Source organism: Lagenorhynchus albirostris, chromosome 14 (assembly GCF_949774975.1).
Source record: "Lagenorhynchus albirostris chromosome 14, mLagAlb1.1, whole genome shotgun sequence".
NCBI lineage: Eukaryota > Metazoa > Chordata > Mammalia > Artiodactyla > Delphinidae > Lagenorhynchus > Lagenorhynchus albirostris.
In genome coordinates this window covers 65,245,363-65,267,232 of record NC_083108.1, presented here as the reverse complement: position 1 = coordinate 65,267,232, position 21,870 = coordinate 65,245,363, and the positions used below count along the sequence as shown (strand labels likewise).

General features: G+C 50.6%; 3 protein-coding genes across 7 annotated transcripts in view; 2 read left to right on the top strand and 1 right to left on the bottom strand.

Annotated features, from left to right (window-relative positions):
• The window catches only part of OSBP2 (oxysterol binding protein 2), a 176,987-nt gene that overhangs the window by 17,577 nt on the left and 137,540 nt on the right, over positions 1-21,870 (top strand). For 2 of the 5 annotated variants that reach the window (XM_060121275.1, XM_060121274.1), the window contains exon 1: positions 19,196-19,851. The exons of 2 other annotated variants lie outside the window; for them this stretch is intronic. In XM_060121275.1, coding sequence (XP_059977258.1) covers positions 19,196-19,851 — 656 coding nt within the window. Of the gene's footprint in view, positions 1-1,517; positions 2,023-19,195; positions 19,852-21,870 lie in introns of those variants that run through there. One more of the 5 variants, XM_060121273.1, reaches the window with a different exon arrangement.
• Positions 402-5,378, bottom strand: DUSP18 (dual specificity phosphatase 18). The gene is made up of 2 exons (XM_060121276.1): positions 5,066-5,378; positions 402-3,196 (listed from the first exon to the last, which is right to left on the bottom strand). The coding sequence occupies exon 2, from the start codon at positions 3,124-3,126 to the stop codon at positions 2,560-2,562; it is 567 nt and encodes a 188-aa protein (XP_059977259.1). The 5' UTR covers positions 3,127-3,196; positions 5,066-5,378; the 3' UTR covers positions 402-2,559.
• On the top strand, positions 5,378-11,006 carry C14H5orf52 (chromosome 14 C5orf52 homolog). The gene is made up of 3 exons (XM_060121738.1): positions 5,378-5,859; positions 7,936-8,049; positions 10,829-11,006. Exons 1-3 carry the CDS (start codon positions 5,378-5,380, stop codon positions 11,004-11,006), a joined length of 774 nt encoding a protein of 257 aa, XP_059977721.1.

Below are 21,870 nucleotides of genomic sequence, written 5' to 3'. Positions count from 1 at the left end.
CCGGGAAGATCCCACATGTCGCGGAGCGGCTGGGCCCGTGAGCCATGGCCGCTGAGCCTGCGCGTCCGGAGCCTGTGCTCTGCAACGGGAGAGGCCCCAACAGTGAGAGGGCCGCGTACCGCAAAAAAGAAAAAAAAAAAAAAAAAAAGATGCTTAACATCATTAGAGAAATGCAAATTAAAACTGCAATAAGCTAATACCACACACCTATCAGAATGGCTGAAATAAAAAATATTGGCAGTTCCAAATACTGGCGAGAAATTGGATCTCTCATAGTGGAAGGCAAAATGGTATTGCCACTCTGGAAATCTGGTAGTTTCTAAAAGTTAAACATAACCTTTACCATACGACTGAGCAATCCCACTCATAAACTTATGTTCACATAAAAACCTATACACAAATATTTGTAGCAGTTTTATTCAAAATCGCCCAAAACTGGAAACAACCCAGATATCCTTCAACGGGTGAAGGTAAAACAAACTGTAGCGCATCCAACAATGGAATACCACTTAGCCATAAAAAGCAACGTGTGTGAATCTCAAAGACAGACAGAAAGTAGCCAGTCTCTAGATGTGACATCCTCTATGATTCTATGTATGTGGCAATGTGGAAAAGGCAAATCTATAGGGAATGGAGGAGAGATAGGTGTTTGCCAGAGGTTGGTGTGGGGCAAAGGTGTGACTGCCAAGGGGCAGCGTAAGGGAATTCTTTGGTTGATGGAACTGCCCTGTGTCCTGATTGTGGAGGTAGTTACACGAATGTGTTAAAACACAGAGAACTTTACACAGGAGAAAGTTAATTTTATGGTATGTTAATTAAAAATTTTTAAAAACTGAAAAAAAAGATATTCAAATAAATTTCTCTTTAAAAATGTTTTCAAAGAAATTTTCCACCTGGGTTTCTTCCTGATGGGTTTCTTCTGCTTTGGGGGGGGCTCTGCCATACCAGCCCTGGTGTTTGTGGTTCTGTTTATTCATCTGTAAAATGAGATCAGTCTTGAGTAGCGATTTTCCTTCTCCCCTGACCCTAAAATTACACCCCTGGGCAGGCCCTTTGTGGAAGTGAGGGTGGGGCAGGTTTGGAGAAAAGGAGCATTTGGCCTCCAGTGGGCTCTGACCCACGAGCAGTTGTGCTCTTGACTGGCCCATGTACTGTTTGTCTGAAAATCTCTAGATTAGAATAGCTGCTCTTGACCCAGATCCACACACACCTCGGGGGTTTGAACAATCCTGGATTTCAGGGCCTACTGGTAGGGCCCACTCATTTATCCCTTTGGCACATACCCCACTGGACCCCAGCGGTCAGCCAGACCAGGGCACTGGCTCTAATGATCAGCAATCTAAACAAGGCCCTTTGGGGGAAGCTGGAAGTGTGCTCCTTGTTCTAGGAGTCCCAGATTGCACATGGATTAAACATTGTGCTTAATCCAATGGGAAGTCTGAAAAGGCTTCGAGGTCTAGGCCTCCTTAAAGGCAGGGTCTGAAAGGACCGAAACCATTTTTCTCCCACACAGGATGACTTCTTGGAAGAGCACTTTCTAAGCAATAAAGGGCTGTGCGCAGGCGGGGAGCTGCTGTTGTGAAGACGACTTGCTGACCCGGGGCAGCAGGGCCAGAGTATCATTCGTGATGAGAGCTGCCAGTTACACCAAGCACCAAGCACCTACCATGTGCCAGGCACCGTGCTAAGGAAGCACTGAATCTTCACGACAACCTTGTGAGGAAAGGGCTGTCATCGCCTGGACGAGGAAACTGAGGCTCCAAGAGGCCCCACATCACACAGGCAGGAGGTGACAAGGCTGGGTTCCGGTCCACAGCTCCAGCCTTCTGAGCTGAGGCCTGTGAGAGAAACCTCTGAGCCTGATGTCAGGCCTGCTCTCCACACGTGCCCCGAGATGGAGACTAATACCACCTTTCATCAAAGGCTGGTAGGGGATCTTGCCACGTACAACAGCACTCAAAAAGAAATGTTTTTAAAGAAATTTTATACAATGGAATGCTTCCTTTGAAAACTATCTTATGCGTAAGTCCCATCTAGAAGACCAGGGTTGAAGGTGGAAGCAGGGTTGGCTTGGGGCCCCCAGGGCTCCTGGAGTACCACTTGAAGGCTACTCATCCAGTAGGTTGGCACTTACTGGAGAAGCATGGGAGGTGCCATGATGCTTAAGGCCGGCTTCGTGTTCAAAAGAATGAGGCGGGATTGTGGCAGACCCATTCCTGGGTTGGTCGGTCGTGGGGAGGGCTGCAGAATACCAAACTTGCCATATGCGCAGGGTGCTGGTCCATTTGGTTCACTCTTCCCTCTGGTCAGCAGCCATGAGCTATCACTCACAGGGTAGGAAACTTATCTTCACCATCTTACATTTAATAAGCTGAATCTTTAAAGTTATGAATTATAAGATTAAGAGCTGCAGTACCCTTCCTTTTTACTTGCCCTTAAAAAAGGCATCATCTGGTTTTTCTGTATCAGTGAAAGTAGAATGTTTTAAGTACAGATCTTGGTGTAGGATCAATGGCAGATCTGTACCTCTGACCCTGGGGCAGGGGCTGGTGGAATGGCTCACAGTGGAATCATCAGACGGACCTCCTTCTCATAGATGTCGGGGATCACTCCCATGGGGGAGCTGACCATGTGCACAGTGTTCTTGCCAAACAGCTGGAACTCATAGTGGATGAGCTGCTCCCAAAAGCCATTGTTGGGCCGGATGATGGGCCGGCATGACTTGGTCCATGTGTGGGCATCCAGCAGAGACATGGCGTGGTATTTCATGAGATAGGCAAGGCAGAGGGCGGCCGAGCGGCTCACGCCGGCGGCACAGTGCAACAGGGTGCGGCCCTGCTTCACCTCCACGCTGTGGATGTGGTCTGCAATGGGGTCGAAGAAGTCACAGAGACGCGACATGGGTGTGTCAGCCACAGGCACCTGCACGTAGTGGATGTCCTCATATAAGGTGTTCACCACCTCCACTGAGACGTTGATGACTGTGGTGATGTGGTTGCTGGAGAGCAAGAGCTTGTTGTTGGCTGCTACCCCGTTGCTGATATACAGGCTGCTGGTGATCTGTGAGAGGCCGCTGACCGAGGGCTGCCGGAACTGAACCGGGAAGGCACACGGAGATGCTGTCATCGGGCTGGTGGGTCAGCGGCCAGTGAGACATAGATGCTGCATCTTCCTGCTAGTCTGTGTCCGTAGAAAACTGCAAGGAGGGAGAAGGGACAAATGAGGAGCCAAAGTTCTGTCCCCCCCCACTTAACATAATTCAGTGGCTGCCCACTGTCACGATGAGATGGAGCCCCTAAGCTTGGCTGTCAAGGCCATTTGTGGCCCAGCTCCTGCCCATCTCTTCAGCCTCCTGTTAACCTTTCCCGCGTTCTGAAGGGCCTTGGCTGGGCTGAGCCACTTACAGTTCCATATGGAGGGTGGTCCTCTCTGGCCCAGGGCCTTTCCTGCTCTCATCCTAGAACCCCCTTTCCTTACAAGCCTGTCAGGTCCTAATCTGTTCCATTCAGCAGAGGACTGTTGAGCATTGGGATCGTAGCCAAGGGTCACTTCCTCAGGGAAACCTTCCAGAACGACACCCCTCCCCCATATTTGATCAAGTCCCAGCTCCAGGCAGGCCCTATGTGCCCTGCTTCCTAACATTTCCTGAAGAAGTGCTTTTGCCATGATCTGTCTGTGAGTTCTCTTGAGATATCACTGTATCTATCTTCACGCCTACTATATCACCAGTGCCCAGTTGCGTGTCCCCACAAGTAGGTACTTAAAAATATTTGCTGAGTGAAGAAATGACTCCAACAACCACAACTCTGCCTCCTGAGAGGTTTTCTGGAAAAGATGAGGTCTCTGGCCATGTTTCTCTAGAACTTTGGGGAGGAGCTGGGTGGAGGTGAGGGTGGTTCTTAGGCTGCTGGAGAGGAAGGCCAAAGGCTGCATCGACATATCTTACCTGCCAGTACCCCAGAGTCCAATGCAATAGGCTCACCCCAGGTAGGGCAGATGGGGTTGGTTTGTTCTAGAAGTCTTGTGAGGGTAGGGGAAAAGACCCACCCCCAACTTCACCCAGTTGGAAGCCTAAATGCTAAGGAATGTTCCAGATCCTCATCATCTGAAAACCCAGAGAGAAGTGGACTGAGGGCCCCCAAAACTAGTACCTAGTGGGCAACAGGAATAGGGGAGACTGTTGTTCATCACAGGGACAAAAACTGTGCAGAGGAGATACTGCTCTGCAAGGTGAGGGTAGTAATGAGAGGAAAGTCATTTTCATGCTAGTCAAGAAATATTTATCAGGCACTGTAGTAGGTGCTGGGGATACTGAAATGTACAAGTCAGCCATGCCCCCCCCCCTCAGAGCTCAAAGTCTAGTGGGAGAGACAGACATTAAATAGGCAATTATGGGTGCAACAGAGTTGGAAAATAGGGATAACAGTACCTACCTTATAAGAATCTTCTGAGGATTAAATGAGGTAGCCTGGGTAAAGTGTTTAACAACAGGGCCTGGCACATTTATCTACAAATGATAACTACTGTTGCTGTTGTTAGGGAAGTTAAAATGCAGGGCATTATGGGAATGAAGAATAATGGTATTTATTTCAGGCTGGGGCTACGGAGTTGCGAAGATCGCCTGAAGAAATGTCACAAAGATCTGAAGAACGTTTAGCGTGAGGGAGAGGGAGAGGGAGAAAGAGCGACTCGGCAGCATCTCAGTTTCACCATTTTATAGCGTACAAAGCCTTTGGTTCGATCTCCAAAACAGCATAACGAGCCGGTGTCTGGAGTTAATATCTCCATTTTACACACGGGGAAGGTGAGGCGGAGTGGGGAAAAGGACCTGTCTAGGGTCACAAAGCAAGGTTCAAAAGCCGGTCTTTCTGGTCTCATTATGTGTGGGAAAAGTGGGTAAAAACCGCGGAGTTTTCGTTAATACTGGGTTATAAACGTGGAACAAAGTCCAAGGGTTGACGGGAGAAAGGGGCCGCTTCCAGGGGTGAGTCAGGTAGGTTTCCTGGGGAGTTGGCGTTGGAATGGGCTTCTTCGCCCGCTCAGTGTCAAGACCTCGGTGTCTTACCTCTCTCTCGAGGGCGGGAGGGCAGGTTAGTTCAGGAAACAACCTTGGGCGAGGGTCCCCAGGTGAGAGAAGACCGGTCACGACCCAGGAGCCACAATCCCCGCCGGCCCGGTGCTCCAGTTTCCATAGCAGTGGTCCCTCGTCGCGGGGAGGAATGGGCCGTGCTGGGTCTCCGCAGAAACCCAGGCCTCGTCTCCTCGTCCCGGAGCTGCCCCGCCCAGATTCACCCGGTTACCCGCCCTGCGATCACGCGGGGACTACAGCAGTCCCAGTCAAGAAGTAGGGTCTGCTCTGCGCGCTGCAACCGGCAGCATGTCCCCAGCCAGTTTCCATGGCAACGCTCCGGGCCGCACCACGGCAGCCGCCGAGGGACAATCCTGCCGCGTCCGCAGCCTTCGGGGCTTTGCTCACAAGGCCCGCCCCCACCCCCCCACCCCGGTCCCGCCTTCCTCTCGCGTCTCCCGGGCAACGCGCGGTGTTCAGCGCCTCGCGTCTGCACAGAGGCTCGCTCCGCGTCTACGCCCCTCACAGATCTTGGTTATCGACCGGGCTCCCGTTCCCGAGTCGCTCTCTAAGGTGGAAGGAGAGAATCCTGCAGTTAGCCAGCAGCCCAGGCCCTCCGTCACATGGAACCTAGGCTCGCCCATTGCTTGTGCGGTAGCCCCCCAGGCGACCACCAGTTCTGGCACCAGCCCGGCCTCGGCCTTCTTCCGGCAGAGCCGGAAGGCTCGGCAGCCGCCCCGACAGATCTGCTTCCTGCGGCCGCGGACCGCTCAGTCGCCGGTGCTCTTCAGGTGCGGCCCGGGGGCCCAGAGCGTTCGTCAGAGCCCGGGCCCCCGGGGGGAGCCGAACTCCCTCAGACCCCTGCTCCCTAAGCCGGCCGCGGGGACCTTGGCCCTGGCTCTTCAGAGCCTCGGGCCCCTCAGAGCCCAGCCCTTTCTTAGACCCCAGGAGAGTCTGAATTTCCCAGCCCAGCGCCTCGCCCGCCGTGGAGCCCGAACGCCCTCAGTCCAGACTCCAAGGGAGTCTGGAATTCCCACCTCCAACCCACATATCCTCCGAATCGCCGCGGACCCGGCTTTCTAGTGTCCCAGGTTTGACGTCGTGTATCCCGAGGGTCCCTAGCGCCCTCTGGGCCGAGCCTTGAACTTCCTTAGAGCCTGATGAGGCGCAGGTCCCCTCAGGCCTGACACTCCCCTCCTCAGCCTCTACTTTCCGCAGTGGCCCAGGGAAAGCCCCCAGTTCCCTCAGCCGGGCCCCAATCCCCACAGACCCCAGTTTCTCCTCCCCTCGTCCATTTCACAGCCCCCTCACAGCATCCTCCAGGCTCCCACAGAGACCTTGCTTTGGAAAGCAATTTGGTTCAAAATGATCATTATTTATTACTTGAAAGGGAATATTTCCATAAAACTGCCTTTTCCCCCCTTCCCAGGAATTAATGGTAAATTTGGTGCACCACTGAGTGGGTGAAGACTGTTTCATATGTCTTTAAGTATTTTAGGTCTTTTTTGTTTGTTTTTCTAACGGAATTTGGGAGACTTTTGTGAGCATCTTGATCTCTAAACTAACCTTTTCCAACACCTCATGTCTTTGCTTTCAGAAAAAACGTAAATGGGAGATAAGGGGTGTTTGTTTCTACTAGTTTGTAAATGTAAAAACATTCATAAAACCACAGTTCCAAACTGGCTGAAAATGAATTAGGAAAAATTTTAATCCTTCGAAATGTTTTATCCTTAAAAATTGTCCTATCAAAATAATATACACTTATCATAGAAAAATCAGGCAAGCAAAATGAATGGCTAGAGACAATCACTATTACCATGTTGGTGTATATTGTTCCAGATCTATTCATATATATGTACTGCAACATGCTTACACATTTTTTTTGCGGGGGCTTGGGGGGGTATATGTCACAAAACAGTTTACTATTTTGTAATCTTTTTTCCCCCACCCAATACACTTTGGATGTCTGTTTTATTCACAACTGCATAATATTTTATTGTATGACCTAACCACAATTTATTCATTTGCTTCCCTATTGTATATATAGGTAGTTTCCAAATTTTAGAAAGAAAATATTATGAATAATTATTTTTAAGTGGGAAAAGATATGTAGTTGCAAAACCACTTCACAGTGTCACCAAATTATCAAAAAGTGAAAACTCAAGGCCTGGTATTATCCATTTTTGACCAATTCCTCATTTTGACCAAATTGTTATCTCTAGTTTGGCCTGGAGCACCTGGCTCCATTCCATCACACCCCATCCCATACCTCTCACCCTCCAGAGTCTCCTCAAGTCCTTGTCCACCCCAAACTTCCTTCACTTTTCCAGACTTTTCCCAAACCTTTTTCCCTTAGAATTCCCCCATCAACCAACCTAACCTCTGTCCAAACACTTTATTCTCTTTTTTCCTGTTTCCTCTGACCTCCGCCACCCAGATCCCCCTTATACCTAGGCTTGAGCAGTGCCCCCCCACCTCAACCCCCCTCAGATTCATCCCTCTGACTTTGCTTCTTTCATCTAAGATCCTCGCCTCCCATTTCAAACTGTGTTTTCTTAAGATGACTGCTCCTGTGAACAGTTCTGAATCCCTGTTGACACTTCTCTTGTGGATTACTTTGACCTTTCTGCATCCTTCTCAGGATGGTTTTCCCTCTCAGCATCCAAGAAACACCCATTTAGCGCACATTTCCTACAAGAAGAAACCTAGGCCTACTCCCTTGCTCCTCTGACAACTATGACAGGGTGGTGCCTCTCCCAAGAAACTTGGGGAAGCCTCAGCCACTACCCCAGGATCCCATCAGATCAGGTCCTGTCCTAGCCCTGGCCTAGCCATCAAGCCTGTACCACCTTGTCCTCCCTCTCCAGCTTAATGAATTCCAGTGAAGCAGCAGTGAAAAAATTTTTGCCCAAGAGCCACTTAACTCGGGTGGTTATTCGTGACAACCTCAGTGCACAACGAATCTATGAGATGGAGGTAAAGTTGTCACAAGCTTTTGCATTAGAGGGTGTTAGTGGCTTGATCCATGTTCATTTCACTCTCCCCAAAACCTTGTGGGGAGATCACAGATCTTAGAGGTGATAGGAAGCCATCGAAGTACTCTAATACAAGCCCGTTTTACAGAGGAGGCAGTTGAGACTCAGGGTTACTGATTTGCCCAAGGTGTCACAGCTGTTCCTGAGCTGAGGGAACCAAGGAGGACTCCATGTCTCTTGGCTCTGGTGGCATTTTTTTTCCTCAAAGTACATTAGCTTTCTGTTTAGGGACTCCCTGAATGGATTCCTACTATCTCCCATAAAAAGAAGTCTTGGCTCTTAGAGCTTGAAGTGGCATTGACAGCATTTGGTCATTTTTTTCCTTCAGGGATTATCCCCCACTTTCCACATGAGAACTGAGGCTCTTCTACTTTTTGTTTATGGACAAGAAGGGTTTGACCTGCTTACCCAGAAGCCCTCGGAAGAAGAGGGGAACCGCAGCAGCATCATCCCACAGACCCTGATTAATTCATTAAATACATCTTTGGGGCCTGCTTGGGACAGGCACTGTTTTGGGCACTAGGAAGAGGCTAGTGAACATGATGGACTCTGAGAATGTACTCGTTTCTTCCAGCGGAGCAGGTAGCCCAGAGTTGAACCGCTGTCCCCTTCTTGACTCTGTTGAACCTCCCTCCATGTTCCAGGACCAAATCTGGATGGCGCATGGGATTCTGACATTGAAAACAGTGGGAAAGATGTAAGAGATAGTGTCAGATCCTCTTAAGGGTCACAGAGACCAAAAGAAGACTGGAGGCCTGGGTGTTTCTCCCTCTGCTAAATTTCCAGTGGCGTGGTGTAGTGGAAATAGGGTGGACTTGGACATGGGCAGGCCAGCTTTGTGTGAACTTGGGGAGTCACTTTTCCTCCAGGACTCTTTTCTCATTTGTAAAACAGGATCTATTGGGATCCTCTCAGTTGCAGGTGACACAAACTGAACTTGAACTCGTTCAAGCAAAATAGAGAATGATGAGTTTACATAATCAAGGGTAGATAGGGCAGGGTCACCAATGTTTGGGATGAGTGATGTCAGGGGCTCCAATGCCATTGGATGTGTCTTCCACTCTCCCTATCAACTCCCCTTCTGCTTCTTTCTGCATGTTGGCATCGTTATCAGGCTGGCTGTCCCTGGGGAGCATGGCCACAGGAAACCCTGGCCTGTAGCCCAGAAAGGAAATGGAGTGCTTCCATTGTTGGTCAAGTTAGACAAATCCTGGAGAAGGACTCCAGTTGGCTCAAGTTGGGTCACGGGCCCATCCATGCCCCAGTTAACTGTGGTCAGGTAGTGTAGGCTACTCTGACTGGCCCAGGATGGGTTGGGGGCCAACCCCTATAACCAGTGGGTTTGGAGATATTGCACCTCTGGTAAGTGGGGTGAGGATCTGTGAGATATAACTGGAAACTCTCTTGAGTTGGCTTTATATGTGCCATCCTCCAGCCATCCAGAAGGTCTCCTTTTGAAGCCGTATTGAACCCTTACATGTTTTGGGTACACAATGTCCATTATGTATTATTACCCCATTTAATAGTTCAGCAAACCGAGGCTCAGAGATGGAGTAACTTCACTAAGGGGTATCGTGGACTTGCAAACCCAGGTCTGACTGACCATGGTGCAGGATGTTCTCCCTAAGGACAGGGACTGTCTTCTCTGTAGACCCAGTGACTTGCTGCAGGCCCAGCTTGTAGGAACTCAGTAGATTTGAGAGGCTTGAGTGGCAGCATGGCAGTCTTTCTCTCTCCCCCGCAAAGCGCTCCCAGCTTTGGCTAGCCACTGGCTTCTCAGGGCCTCCAGGAGGGCAGCTAAGATCTAGTGTCTTGGGAATCCTCTGAGCAACGCTCTGAGAACAGTGGATGATGGCCGGTATCCCTTTATCTATGGCCACAGTTCTCAACCAGGACGGCTTTGCTCCTCAGGGACTCTGGCGCTGTCTGGAGGCCTTTTTGGTAGCACAAGTGAGAGTGGGATGGTGCTACTGGCATTTAGTAGGTGGAGGCCAGGGATGCTAATGCTGCTAAATATCTTACAATGCACAGGCCAGCCCCCTGCCACAAAGAATTACCTGGCCCCATGTCAGTAGTACCAAGGTCAAGAGACCCTGATCCATAGTAAAAGTGCTATCACTCTGTGCCTTGCTTAAAAATATCTGGGCATGTGTCCCACCTTCCTGACTAATGTTGTAGTTGCTGTGAAGACCTGCAGCTGATTTTTCATAGTATCCTCTCCACAGCTAACTCATTGGAATAAGTAAATGAATAAGACAAAGGATATGCCTTCCCAAAGCTAGCAGTCTTCTTGGGGACAGGATAGAAATGGTAAAATAGAATAAATAATTAGAGTTCAGTGTGACATAGGGGGTGTCACCAACAATATGTGGGGGGCACCAAGTGAGTAATAGGGACTGGGTGATAGGAGTTAAGGAAGGGGGTTTACAAGATGCACCCTTTCTCCTCCTCCCCTCCCCTCTCTTTCTCACCACTCTTCAAATAGAGATGTTAGGTCAAAATCAGGCTCTGAGGCTGCAGACTGTCAGAAGGTACCATAGGAGTTACCTAGCTCAATGCCCTCACTTTAAAATAGGGAAACAGAGGCTCCCTGTGAGCCAAGTTATTGATGAAATATTGGGTCCAGCTGGCTCCTTTTCCACCCTCATATCAGGAGCACAGATGCCTCTCTTACTGTGAAGTAGCTTCTTCATCCTAAACTCACCTCTGTTTTTTGTAAGACAAGAGCCTCAGAGAAGACCAAGAACAAGATAGGCCACTTGTATGACCACCTGAAAAAAAAATTCATGACAGACCAGCTCAGAAAGCTGGGGCACTGGCGACGGGAATCCATGAACGTCCGGCAGTACCTGGATAGCATCCGAGTGTACAAGGAGCCTAACAAGAAAGACCAACCACCCTAGTCAAGGCAGAGTGATCTGCCCTGGGGCCATGACGACACTAGGCTGACGGGAGAAGAGCTGGAAGGGAGCCAGTCTACACCATTGTAGAACAACAATAAATGAGACTAGTGGACAGTGGAGCACAAAACCCCTCAGCAATTCTAATATTTCTTGCCCTGTCCCATCCCCTCTTTTCTGGTGAAGGTGATTCTGATAGTCCTGTAGCTGCCCAAGTGGAAACGTCTGAATCGAACCAACTTCCAAGGTTAAGGTATGACCTTTGGTACCCACATGTCTGGTACAATGCCAGGCCAGGTGCACTGGGACAGTGGTACCTTGGATGGGAAGGGCTCGGTAATGCCGCTGCCTGGCATTCCAGTGGTAAGGAGTCAGGGTGGGGCATCAGGCAGACCTGGGTTAAGGGCTATTTCTGCCATCCGTCAGCTGTGTGACTTTGTAACCTCTCTGAGCCTCTGTTTCCTTATCCTAAAGAGTGGGGAAGTAGTGCGGGAACCTACCTCCAAGAACTGGCATGAGGATGTGGAGCGCCTGGCCCGGGGCCTGTCATTCTCAGTGGCTCTCATCACGATGCCTGCAGTTAGGTTCCAGCCTTGTCAGTCCCCACTTCCTGGCCTGCCTGCTGTCCCAGCTATGCCCCGACAGCCCACGACATGCCTTTACTTGCTCAGGCTCCTCATCTAGAATGCCTCTTCAGCCCCTCAGGGCTCTCAGGAAGCTCTGCATCCTTCAAGCTTTATCTCAGTGCCATCCCCCCCACCCCACAAGCTTCTCTGACCGTCTTCTGCCTCCTGCCTGCCCCTCACCCACCCTGCCCAAGCCACGTGGGTTCCCCTCCACTCTGAACTTGGCTTACCTGTGGTGGCTTCACTCTGCCTTCCATGGTAGATGTTGGATATTTGTCCCAGCCCTTGATTAGACTGTACAGTCTTTGACAGTGGGGGCCAAGGATCCCCCAAGATTTAGTTCAGGCCTCTTCCGTGCCATTTCCCCCACCCAGCCCCACCAGAAAAGGCTGCTCCTTCCTGTGCCAACACATCTGTCTGCACTGAGCATGCAGTTGGCCATTTCTTGTTGCTCCCTGTCTCCCTGACCACATTGTGAATGTCTCGATGGCTAGGATGCTGACTCGTTCATCTCTGCAACCACAATGCCTAGTAACATTGAGTAGTTACTCTATATTTTTTGAATAAATGTTCATTCCTTTGTTTAATTACAGCTTCAGCACAGTGCAGAGTAAGGGCCTGGTACATATTTTTTAAAGTTAACCAAGTCCTCTCACTTTACAGATGAGGAAACTGAGGCCCAGAGAGGTGACCTGACTTGCCTAAGGTCATGCAGCAAGTTAGTGGCAGAGAACTAGAAGCAGGTTTCCCGACTGCCGTGGAGTGGTCATTCTGCATCACCACAGTTGCTAGGTAAGGACCTCAGTCCTCTTGGTGGCTTTCAGAAGCCCTCTTCATTCGTCCTCATCCTCATCCAGGTGTGGGGAACCGGATGTCAATGATGCTTTTATTTTCCCCTTTTTTTTTTTGGCCCACTGCTTGGCATGTGGGATCTTATTAGTTCCCCAACCAGGGATCAAACCCACACCCCCCTGCACTGGAAGTGCCAGATTCTTAACCACTGGACCGCCAGGGAAGTCCCCTATTTTCTCTTTTAATGGTCTTCTTTTGAAAACATGATACTTTTCAGTGGGAGCCCAAATAGTCTTTTTCTAGGTTTTTGTCTGTTTTCTTGGCTAAACACAAACTGATTAGAATAATTGACTTTAAATATTTAAATTTTATTATACAAGCAATATGACCACATTTGCCCAAAACAAAAATTCTTCTATTAGATCAACCATTGCTAGCATTTTGATGTGTTTCTTATATTTTGTGTATTCGTTTCATTTCAACAACAGTCTTTTTCCTTGGCACTGTACCTAGAGAAGGGGAAAGGAAGGCTTTGGGGATCCTGGTGTCTTCAGAAGGCCCACAGAGCAGCCCCAGCCCCTCTTTTCTCCAGAATGTCCCCAGGAATTCTCCACCTACTAGATCTTCCCTAATGCAGCCTCTCTGAGACTCACCCCAGTCTAGCCTCTGGCCACATGCACCCTTCTTCCCTAGACGGCTGGCCTTGGCAGAGGGTCTTTGCATCCTCATGCTGTGGCCCAACGGACTGGGGGACCCCTGGGAGTGGGGCAGGTGGGGGAGTTGGCATGTCAACCTAATAAGTCACTTTATAAGCCACTAACTCATCTCAGACTGTGTGGACTTAGTCTTCCCACTTTTGCATGAAAAAACCAGAGGATGTTGTATTTAAGTAAGAAACAAGAAGTGATGAAATTCTGGAGAAGCCGCCTAATTGTTGAGAGAAAAAAAAAATAAAAGGGAAGGAAAATCAGTGAAGGAAGAATGGAGGAGTGTTGGATGGGAAGATATTATTTGAGAAATAGAATCCTGAAGCTAAGGAGGGCCTTAGGGATTCTTTAGTCCAGAGGACACACACACACACACACACACACACACACACACACACACACACACACACACACACACAAACAGAACTCTTAGTTCAAATGAAGTCTCACCTGGAAGCCCATTCCAGTAAAACCACTGACATATTCACATTTATTGAGCACTCATATTCCAGGCACAAGGCTCAGCTCTTTTCAGACATGAGTCATTGATTCCTCCCAACAACAAAGTAAGTAATTTTCTTAGCCCCGTTTTATAGATGAGAAACTGAGGCTCAGAGAGCAAGAATCCCACCTAAGATTGGGCAGCTAGTAAGTGACAAAGCCCACCCGAAGCCTGTCTCATCCAAAGACCATCTCCTAAGTGCCATGTGATAAGCTCCCAATCTCTATCACTCTAGTTGGAAGTGGAGGCTAGGGACCCTGAGCCCTCGGGAGCATGAGTTCACAGACGGTGATGTGGAGCCTCAGCTGTGTTGTCAGCTACCTGAGGTTAGGTGTTTCACAGAGAGCTGGACTAAACTCCAGGTCCCCCTTCTACCGGGTAGCTAAGGGGAACTTGTCACCCATTCTGGGATGGACAGACTGTTAGGGAGAGTTAGGCTGCGTTAGCTGTGGATGAGGCACATGCCCACCCAGGAAGTGGAAGAACAGAACACAGGAGTCCTGACCATTGCCCATTAGCTATGTAAAGATGTTTTCAGTTTTGTCCTCAGGAAACCTTTGTGGAATACCCTTTGTGTCTGAAGAACCGTGCTGATGGCAGGGGGCAGATGAATGATGTTCTTTTAATGGGATTGAGTGTTTTGGGTGTACCTTTAATTCTTGCTGAAGACACATTTCCTTCCCTCCTCCCCTTTCACCACATGCACGTCACTCCTTTAGGGTACTTGAAAAGCCTTCCCAGTTTAAAAATCTTGCTAGGTGCACAGTGGACCTAGTTCCTTCTCCAGAGTTCTCCATGACCTGGAACAAAGGGAGGGAACTTCTGTTTACCGAGCACCTGTTACACGCAAGGCATTTTATATCCTACCTCATTCAGTCCTCACAACTGTACTCTTCAGGTATCACGCCCACTTTTAAGGTGAGGAACCCGAGGCACAGAGAGGCTAAGGAACTTACTTGGAGTCGCTAGGTTTGAACCAGGGTGTGAGATGCATAAGGCATACTCTTTCCACGCCACCCGGCTGCCCCAGTGATGCTCGGCTTCATTGCAAGCACCGCCCTCAGTTTCAGCCATTGTCGGCTGCAGGAACTGCTCTGTGAGGGATGCCCATTCATGGCCCTGGGCCCTGACTTTCCTCCTAGGCTACCACTCTTGGCCATGTGGTCAGTGACATGACAGGGAGGAATTCTTGGGTGAGGACTCGTTCCCCTCATGGCACGTCCCAGCTCCAGGCTGTCAGGCAGGGGCAGTGGCTTCAGATCCCAGCAGGTGGATGTGGAGCAGCCTACCAAGGGGCTAGGCAGCTAGAATTATAGGGGCAGTTAGTCAGGGAGCAGGGGAGGCAGTTGCAGCTAAGAGTGATCCCGAAGTTCTTACGTATCCACCCCATCCATCTATCCACATACCCATCCACCCATCCACTCACTTATCCATCTGTCCATGTGGCACTTCACCCCACAATCAGAACACAAAGGTGGAGAAACTGATTTTCTTGTTTGCTGTGACACCTCTCACTTCTCCCAATCATTGTGGGGAAATGGGGTGACCTGCCGACTGGGAGTGCCTCTGCCCTGATTCACTCCAACCTTGGGCAAGTCACATCTCCGCGCTGAGAGTTTGGGGAGCTGGAAAAACCTCAGAGCTACCTCACGCAGGCCCTTTCTCTTATTTCATCAATGGGTGACAGAGGCAGAGAGTGGGGAACTGTCTTGCCAAGGTCAGATAAGGAATTAGTGTTGGATTTGGGACTGGATGCCAGGGCGCTGCCACGCATTTGTAAAGTGGGAATGGGAATCCTGGCTCTCCTCACTTCCTGGGATTGTAGGGAGGACCCCACGAGATAAGTGGTGGCAAAGTGCTTTGAGAAGTGAGGTCACCAGGGCAGAAAGTGCCAGAGGTGCAACCAAGGCCCCAACTGCTGGGCCAGCACAGATCCACAATGACCACAAGGGGTCGGCAGACGCACATGCACTCAGCTGGGATCTGCTGGAAGGCGCATACCTGTGAGCCAGGGCCTGGCAGGGAGACCAAATCATTTAATTCCTGGAGACCCCTAGCACAAACAAGAGGATGGATGCATGCCAGCCCAGCCCATTGTTGAATCGGGAAGTGTTATTCGGGTATTACAATTCAGAGCCTGGTCCAGCCGCTGACTCGGGAACTCTGCAGGGCTTTGAGGGCTCAGGGGGCTGGGCCAGGAGCAGGCCTTGACTGGGACCCCCTGTCTCCCCCAGTAACCTTTCTCTGGGCTTCAGCTCTCTAACCTGCAACTGTTCCAAGGAGGGTGGTGCTGGTGGCTGATGTCTGCACTTCCTTCTGTTCTCAAGCCTGGGATGTGGCACAGAGCTTTGCACACATAATGCTCCATAAATGTCTGCTGAGTAAATGGGAGCAACTCCTGCCCCGAGCAAAGCCAGAAAAATCCAGGTCAGCTTGTGGCCACAGATACAAATGTAGATGCTGGTTTTTGTCTCCTTTACCCAGGAAAAGAGATGCACAAACTAAGAGGGAGGCAGGGCAGCATGTAGCTAAGAGCACAAATTTGGAAGGAAGGCCTCAGTTCAAATCCCAGGTCAGCTGCTTTCCAGCTCTATGCCCCTTAGCAAGTGCCCTGTAAAATAAGCCGGTGTAGATTTCCTCTGCTGTTATGCAATTAGATCTGGCTTACCTCTTGTCCCTTTGCCGAATGAGAATATCTGGCTGGAAGCTCTGCGTAGGGCAGAATGAGAAATAGCAGAGTCAGGAGGGCTGTGTTCTGTGGTGCCAACATCCACTATGCAAGCCCTTGCTGACCTCAGGTGTTTCATTCAGTTTCTTTAGAGAAGAGACATGTTTTCTGCCTGGGAGAAATGTTACCTGCACTTTGCAAACTTCAGTGTAGAGAGGGGTAGGGCAGTGGGTTGGAGCAGTTATCCTCCCACCTCCCCCCCACCCCCTGCCCCCACCGTCCGTGCTCCAGGTTGTATGTGAGTCTGTTTATTATGCACTGAGCAGATATGAAAGGATATTGGAAAATATGTGTACGGCATACAAATAATACCCATGGGCTCACAAACCTGTTTGAGGAATAAAATCCCCCATTTCAGTTCCCTGTTCTCACTCCTACCCTCTGCCATAACCTGTTGACTTTGAGCCCAAAGCTTCCCTGGATTCTCTCAAGCCAGCTGGCTCCTACCTCCTCTTTAGCTGGCTTAGACAATGTTCTCAGCTGCTGCTTCCACCTGTTTTGCTCATAAGAGTTCTCATCCTCTTTCCATATTCTAAGCACTTGTTGAAATCTCTCATTCATCAGTGATCCGTCTTTCTTTCTTTCTTTTTTTGGCCATGCTGCACAGCGTGCGGGATCTTAGTTCCCCGATCAGGAATCAAACCCGTGCTCCCTGCAGTGGAAGCTCGGAGTCCTAACCACTGGGATGCCAGGGAATTCCCTCAGTGATCCATCTTTATTTAAAATTGAAACACTCCCAACATGGCCTTCCCAAGCCCTCTTAACTGTTCTCTTTTTCTCCATGGCATGTCACCTTCTAAATGATTTATTTGGTATATTTCTGTCTTTTCTTACTAGAATGTAAGCTCCAGGATGGCAGGAATTTTTGTCAGATTTCTTTCACTGCTCAATCATCAGGGCCTAGAAGAAGACTTGGCATATGATATGAATTCAATGAACATTTGTTAAATAAAGTCTTCTTTCTATTTCTATTGCTGTTGAATGCTTAGTACTTTTGGAATTTTTTATACTTTTGTTTCAGTGGGGTCTCTTTGGGTCTCAAGAAAGATGGAAGGCAAACATGGGTTCTTGTCAGATACCCTGAGCTAAAAGTCTCAGTGTCAGTGGTCCTTAATGTGGAGGGATCATGGACCCCTTTAAGATTATGATGAAACCTACCACAAATCGGCACTTACACTTAAAATTTACATATAATTTATGAAAACCATACACTTCATCTTAAGGACCTGTTCTCTTAGAACATTTCTGGAAAGATGTGTAGAAACTATCAACACACTAGCCCCAGAGAGGAGGAAGAGGGGAGCTCTTCTTTCATTATATATCCTGTATAGTTCAGTTCTATATAGTGCAAGCATTACAATTTCAAAGTTTTAGAAACCAGTTAAATATTTTAAAGAAACCTATGTTCTAACCCCTTGGAGTGATCACAAGCTCACATGTGTTCAGGGGCTAGGGAGGTCAGTGCACGTGGCTTTAGGACAATAGGCAGAGGTGGCTAAACAGAGCTTGCACACTCCACCCCAAGATGCTTAAATGCAAATGGCATGAAAAACATGGTGTTGATCAAACTTTTCTGGACTGTTTTTTTAAAATATATTTATTTATATTTATTTTTGCCTGCATTGGGTCTTCATTGCTGCCCGCGGGCTTTCTCTAGTTGCGGAGAGCGGGGGCTACTCTTTGTTGCGGTGCACGGGCTTCTTATTGCGGTGGCTTCTCTTGTTGCAGAGCACCGGCTCTAGGCGCGCGGGCTTCAGTAGTTGTGGCACACAGGCTCCAGAGTAGTTGTGGCGCACAGGCTTAGTTGTTCTGCAACATGTGGGATCTTCCCACACCAGGGCTCTAACCCGTGTTCCCTGCATTGGCAGGCGGATTCTTAACCACTGCGCCACCAGGGAAGCCCGGGATAGATTCTTTAAAATCAGTGATGTTTAACCTTTCTGGGATCACAGACTCCTTTGGGAATCCCATGGAAACTAGGGACCTTCCCCCAGGAAAATGCACAGACAGGTAAAACTCCACAGGCTACTGCAGCATCTTCACAGACCGCCAGCTAAGGTTACCCAGGCATGTCCAGGAGCTCCAAGAACTTCGCTTTTGGATGCGTTCCTTGTACTAAAACGCTCGGCTTACTAAACTCTTTCTCTATTCCTTTAGAGAGCCTGAACTATGTTGCCACTTGCGGCGAAGTGCCCTGGCCAAAGCACAGGCCAGCTGGCCCAGGTGGTGGGGCGGTGGCTTCGGGCCCCTGAGCCTGGTGGCAGCGGGAGGGACCCATAGACAGGTAATGGCTGCCATGGGGGGCGGTGGGCGTCCTCCTCAGCTTTTAGCGTCATCCGGCTGGTCCCCTGCGCTTCGGGCGCATGTTCTGGGTTTTGGGGAGCGAACCTGCCCGGGTCAGAGGCGGGGAGCTCCGGCGCGGGGCCCGCGAACAGAGCTGCGCTGGGAGCCGGCGGGCTCCGCATTCATCATTGTTCCCACAGCGCCTGGCACGGGTTGGGGCGCAGGCAGGGATGGTGGTTCAAAGCGCGCCGTCCCTTCCGCGTCGCCCGCTCGCCGAGCTCTCGCCCCACAAGCGTTTCCTGGGCGCCTTCCAAGGGCCAGCCCCGGAGCCGGGAGCTGGCGACGCAAGGGAGGGACGAGGGTCCAAGTCCAGCCCGCTGCACGCCTGGGTGCAGGACCATGCTGGCGAAGGCGGCGCGGGGCGCACTGGCAGCGGAGAGACCCGCGCGCGCCCCTGCCGCGCGCTCGTGACGGTGCCCCCGGCCCCGCCCCAGGCCTTCGCCTCTCGCTTCCCCCCTCCCCCCGGCTCGGCCGCGCTCCGGTCGACGGGCTCCATGGGGAAAGCGGCCGCTCTGTGCCGAGGCGGTGGCTGTGGCGGCCGGTCCCGCGGGCTCTCGTCGTTCTTCACGGTTGTCCCCTGCCTGTCCTGCCACACGGCGGCGCCGAGCATGAGCGCTTCCACGCCCGGCTCCGAGCCGGAGCCCAAGCCTCAGCACCAGGCGGTGCCCCAGCCCAAACGGGATCTGGTGTCAGAACAGGTGTCGGAGCCAGTTTCTGAGCCGGTGCCAGGATCGGAGCCTGAGTCCAGGAAGATGTCTGAGCCAAGGCCAGGATTCAAACAGGAATTGGAACTGCTGCAGGGGTTGGGGACCGGATCAGGTCACCGGGAAGAGTTGGGCTCAAGCCTGGGGGCTGGGCCCTTCACCAAGGCCCCATCCGAGCAGGTGCTGGCGCTGGGGCCAGTAGTGGGGAGCGTGCCCTTGACCAAACTCGAGTCTGGGTTGTTGCCGGCATCAAAGGCTCCGCGACCAGGGCAGGTGAAGACACATCTTGGGGCTCCAGTGCCAGGGAGTGGCTCGCCCTCCGCTCTCCCGATGGTCTCACTTCCTCTGGACAGCTTCAAGGGCTGGCTTCTCAAGTGGACCAACTACCTGAAGGGCTACCAGCGGCGCTGGTTCGTGCTCAGCAACGGCCTCCTGTCTTACTACAGGTATGGAAGTGTCAGGGTGGGTTGGCTGAGTTTGGAGGGTGGTGATGCTGCAGCCATGGTGACAGAGGGCATCCAGAGTTGGAGGGCACTGCCACTGGCCTGGAGATGTTTGGGAACTCGCACTCCAGCAGGAGAAATAATGCTTCTGGCCAACCTTGAAGGGCTGGGGCCCTGACCTCAGGCAGGGGAGCCCCTGTGGACATGACCTCTGGAAAGCTTGGGTCTAGGGAGTGAGCAGTGACGTTGGAGTGAGGGAGTGATTTGGGACCTCGGGACCCCTCTGGTCCTGGTAGTTGTGGGACCTGGAGCAGCCAGCCAGAGTCAGCCCCCAAAGTCCTTGATTCAGGAGCTTTCTGGTTCAGAAAGTTACAGTTCAGATCACTGTATAAGGACTGAGGGGGACAGTAACCTTGTTCAGTCCTTGGGACGCACTCATGGGAAGGGCTCCTGCTCCCTCCTCATTTGGTCAGACTATTTCCCACTTTTCCTGGTGCCTGCTGGTTGCTGGGCCTTGGCCTGGGGGCACAGCAGGCTCACAGACGCATCAGACATGGCTTCTGCCCTTCAGGAGCCCATCTTGGCATTCAGTGGAGAACCAGGAAGCATCCCACCGTGGCCTTTCTTATTCTAGAAGCAGTGTGGGATTCAACAGTGAAGTCCAGTGGTGAGATAGCTAACACTGTGTTCCATTGAAATGGATTGAAAGGGGGAAAGATCCTGAAGGCTGTCTAGGTATGTTTCCTGGGGATGGTTTAAACTTTGAGATCTCTGATCACTCTATACTATCAATTCTCAAACCTGAGTGAGCAGTGGAATTCCCTGAAGGGCTTATTGAAACATCAAGTGCTCAGCCCCCCTGCTGAGTTTCTGCTGCAGTGGGTGTAGGAGGGGCCTGAGATTCAGCTTTTCTAACGAGTTCCCAGGTGATGCTGCTCTGGACCACAGTTTGAGAAGCACAGCTCCATTGTCATTGCAAACAGGAGGGCCCTGCCATTCTGTTTGCTGAAGCTCGGGTCACTTTGCTCACTTCACTCTGCTGGGCAGTATCTCTTCAGGTCAACCACCAGAGCATTTATATGGTCCTTCCTCACCTTTTTGGAGCACAGCTTCTAGAGGATAGTTGAATCTGTGATGCCACTGAGAATTTGGGAGCTCCACTGAACTTAAGTGATGGTTCCCACTCAAAGTGGGGATCACTGTCTTTAATTCCTGGCAGGGGAGAAAGCTGACCTGTGTTTCTATAAATTTATTTATTTTATTTTTGTGTTGGGTCTTCATTGCTGTGCGCAGGCTTTCGCTAGTTGCGGTGAGCGGGGGCAACTCTTTGTTGCAGTGTGCAGGCTTCTCACTGCGGTGGCTTCTCTTGTTTCGGAGCACAGACTCTAGGCGCGAGGGCTTTAGTAGTTGCAGCACGAGGGCTCAGTAGTTGTGGCTCGCAGACTGTAGAGCACAGGCTCAGTAGTTGTGGCACACGGGCTTAGTTGCTCTGCGGCATGTGGGATCTTCCCGGACCAGGGCTCGAACCCGTGTCTGGTGGATTCCTAACCACTGCACCACCAGGGAAGCCCTGACCTGTGTTTCTAATGTGTTCATCTCATGTGGTGTCGTTGGTGCCCCTCGGCCCACTTGGCTGCAGCATACAGCTCACAGGACAGAGTGTTCTTAGAATTTGGCAACTGAGCAAAAAGAGATCCTTTTCCAAATGGTGTTTTTATCCCACTTCCCATACTCCGTCAGGTGTGTAAACATTTCACCAAGGCATACAATGATAGGGATCATCATCATGATTTGCTATAAATAAGTGTCACTCTGTCTCATAGGCAAGGGACATAACACATAGGGCATGTCGACTGTGGACCACACTCTCTGCTTTATGTTATGTTCATTTATTTCATCCTTGAAATCACACTGTGAGGTGGGTTCCAGGATTGTACAAATGAGGAGTTCTGAGCTTTGCCAGAAGGATGTGGCTTGTCCAAAGTCACTGGGCAGGGTAGGCAGTAGAGAGAGATTCTCACC

Coding starts and splice junctions, on each gene's coding strand:
- DUSP18 (XM_060121276.1), bottom strand. CDS start 3,126: ATGACAGCATCTCCGTGTGCCTTCCCGGTTCAGTTCCGGCAGCCCTCG.
- C14H5orf52 (XM_060121738.1), top strand. CDS start 5,378: ATGTCCCCAGCCAGTTTCCATGGCAACGCTCCGGGCCGCACCACGGCA. Junction 5,860..7,935: donor CAGTCGCCGGTGCTCTTCAG/GTGCGGCCCGGG, acceptor CTCCCTCTCCAG/CTTAATGAATTCCAGTGAAG. Junction 8,050..10,828: donor ATCTATGAGATGGAGGTAAA/GTTGTCACAAGC, acceptor TTGTAAGACAAG/AGCCTCAGAGAAGACCAAGA.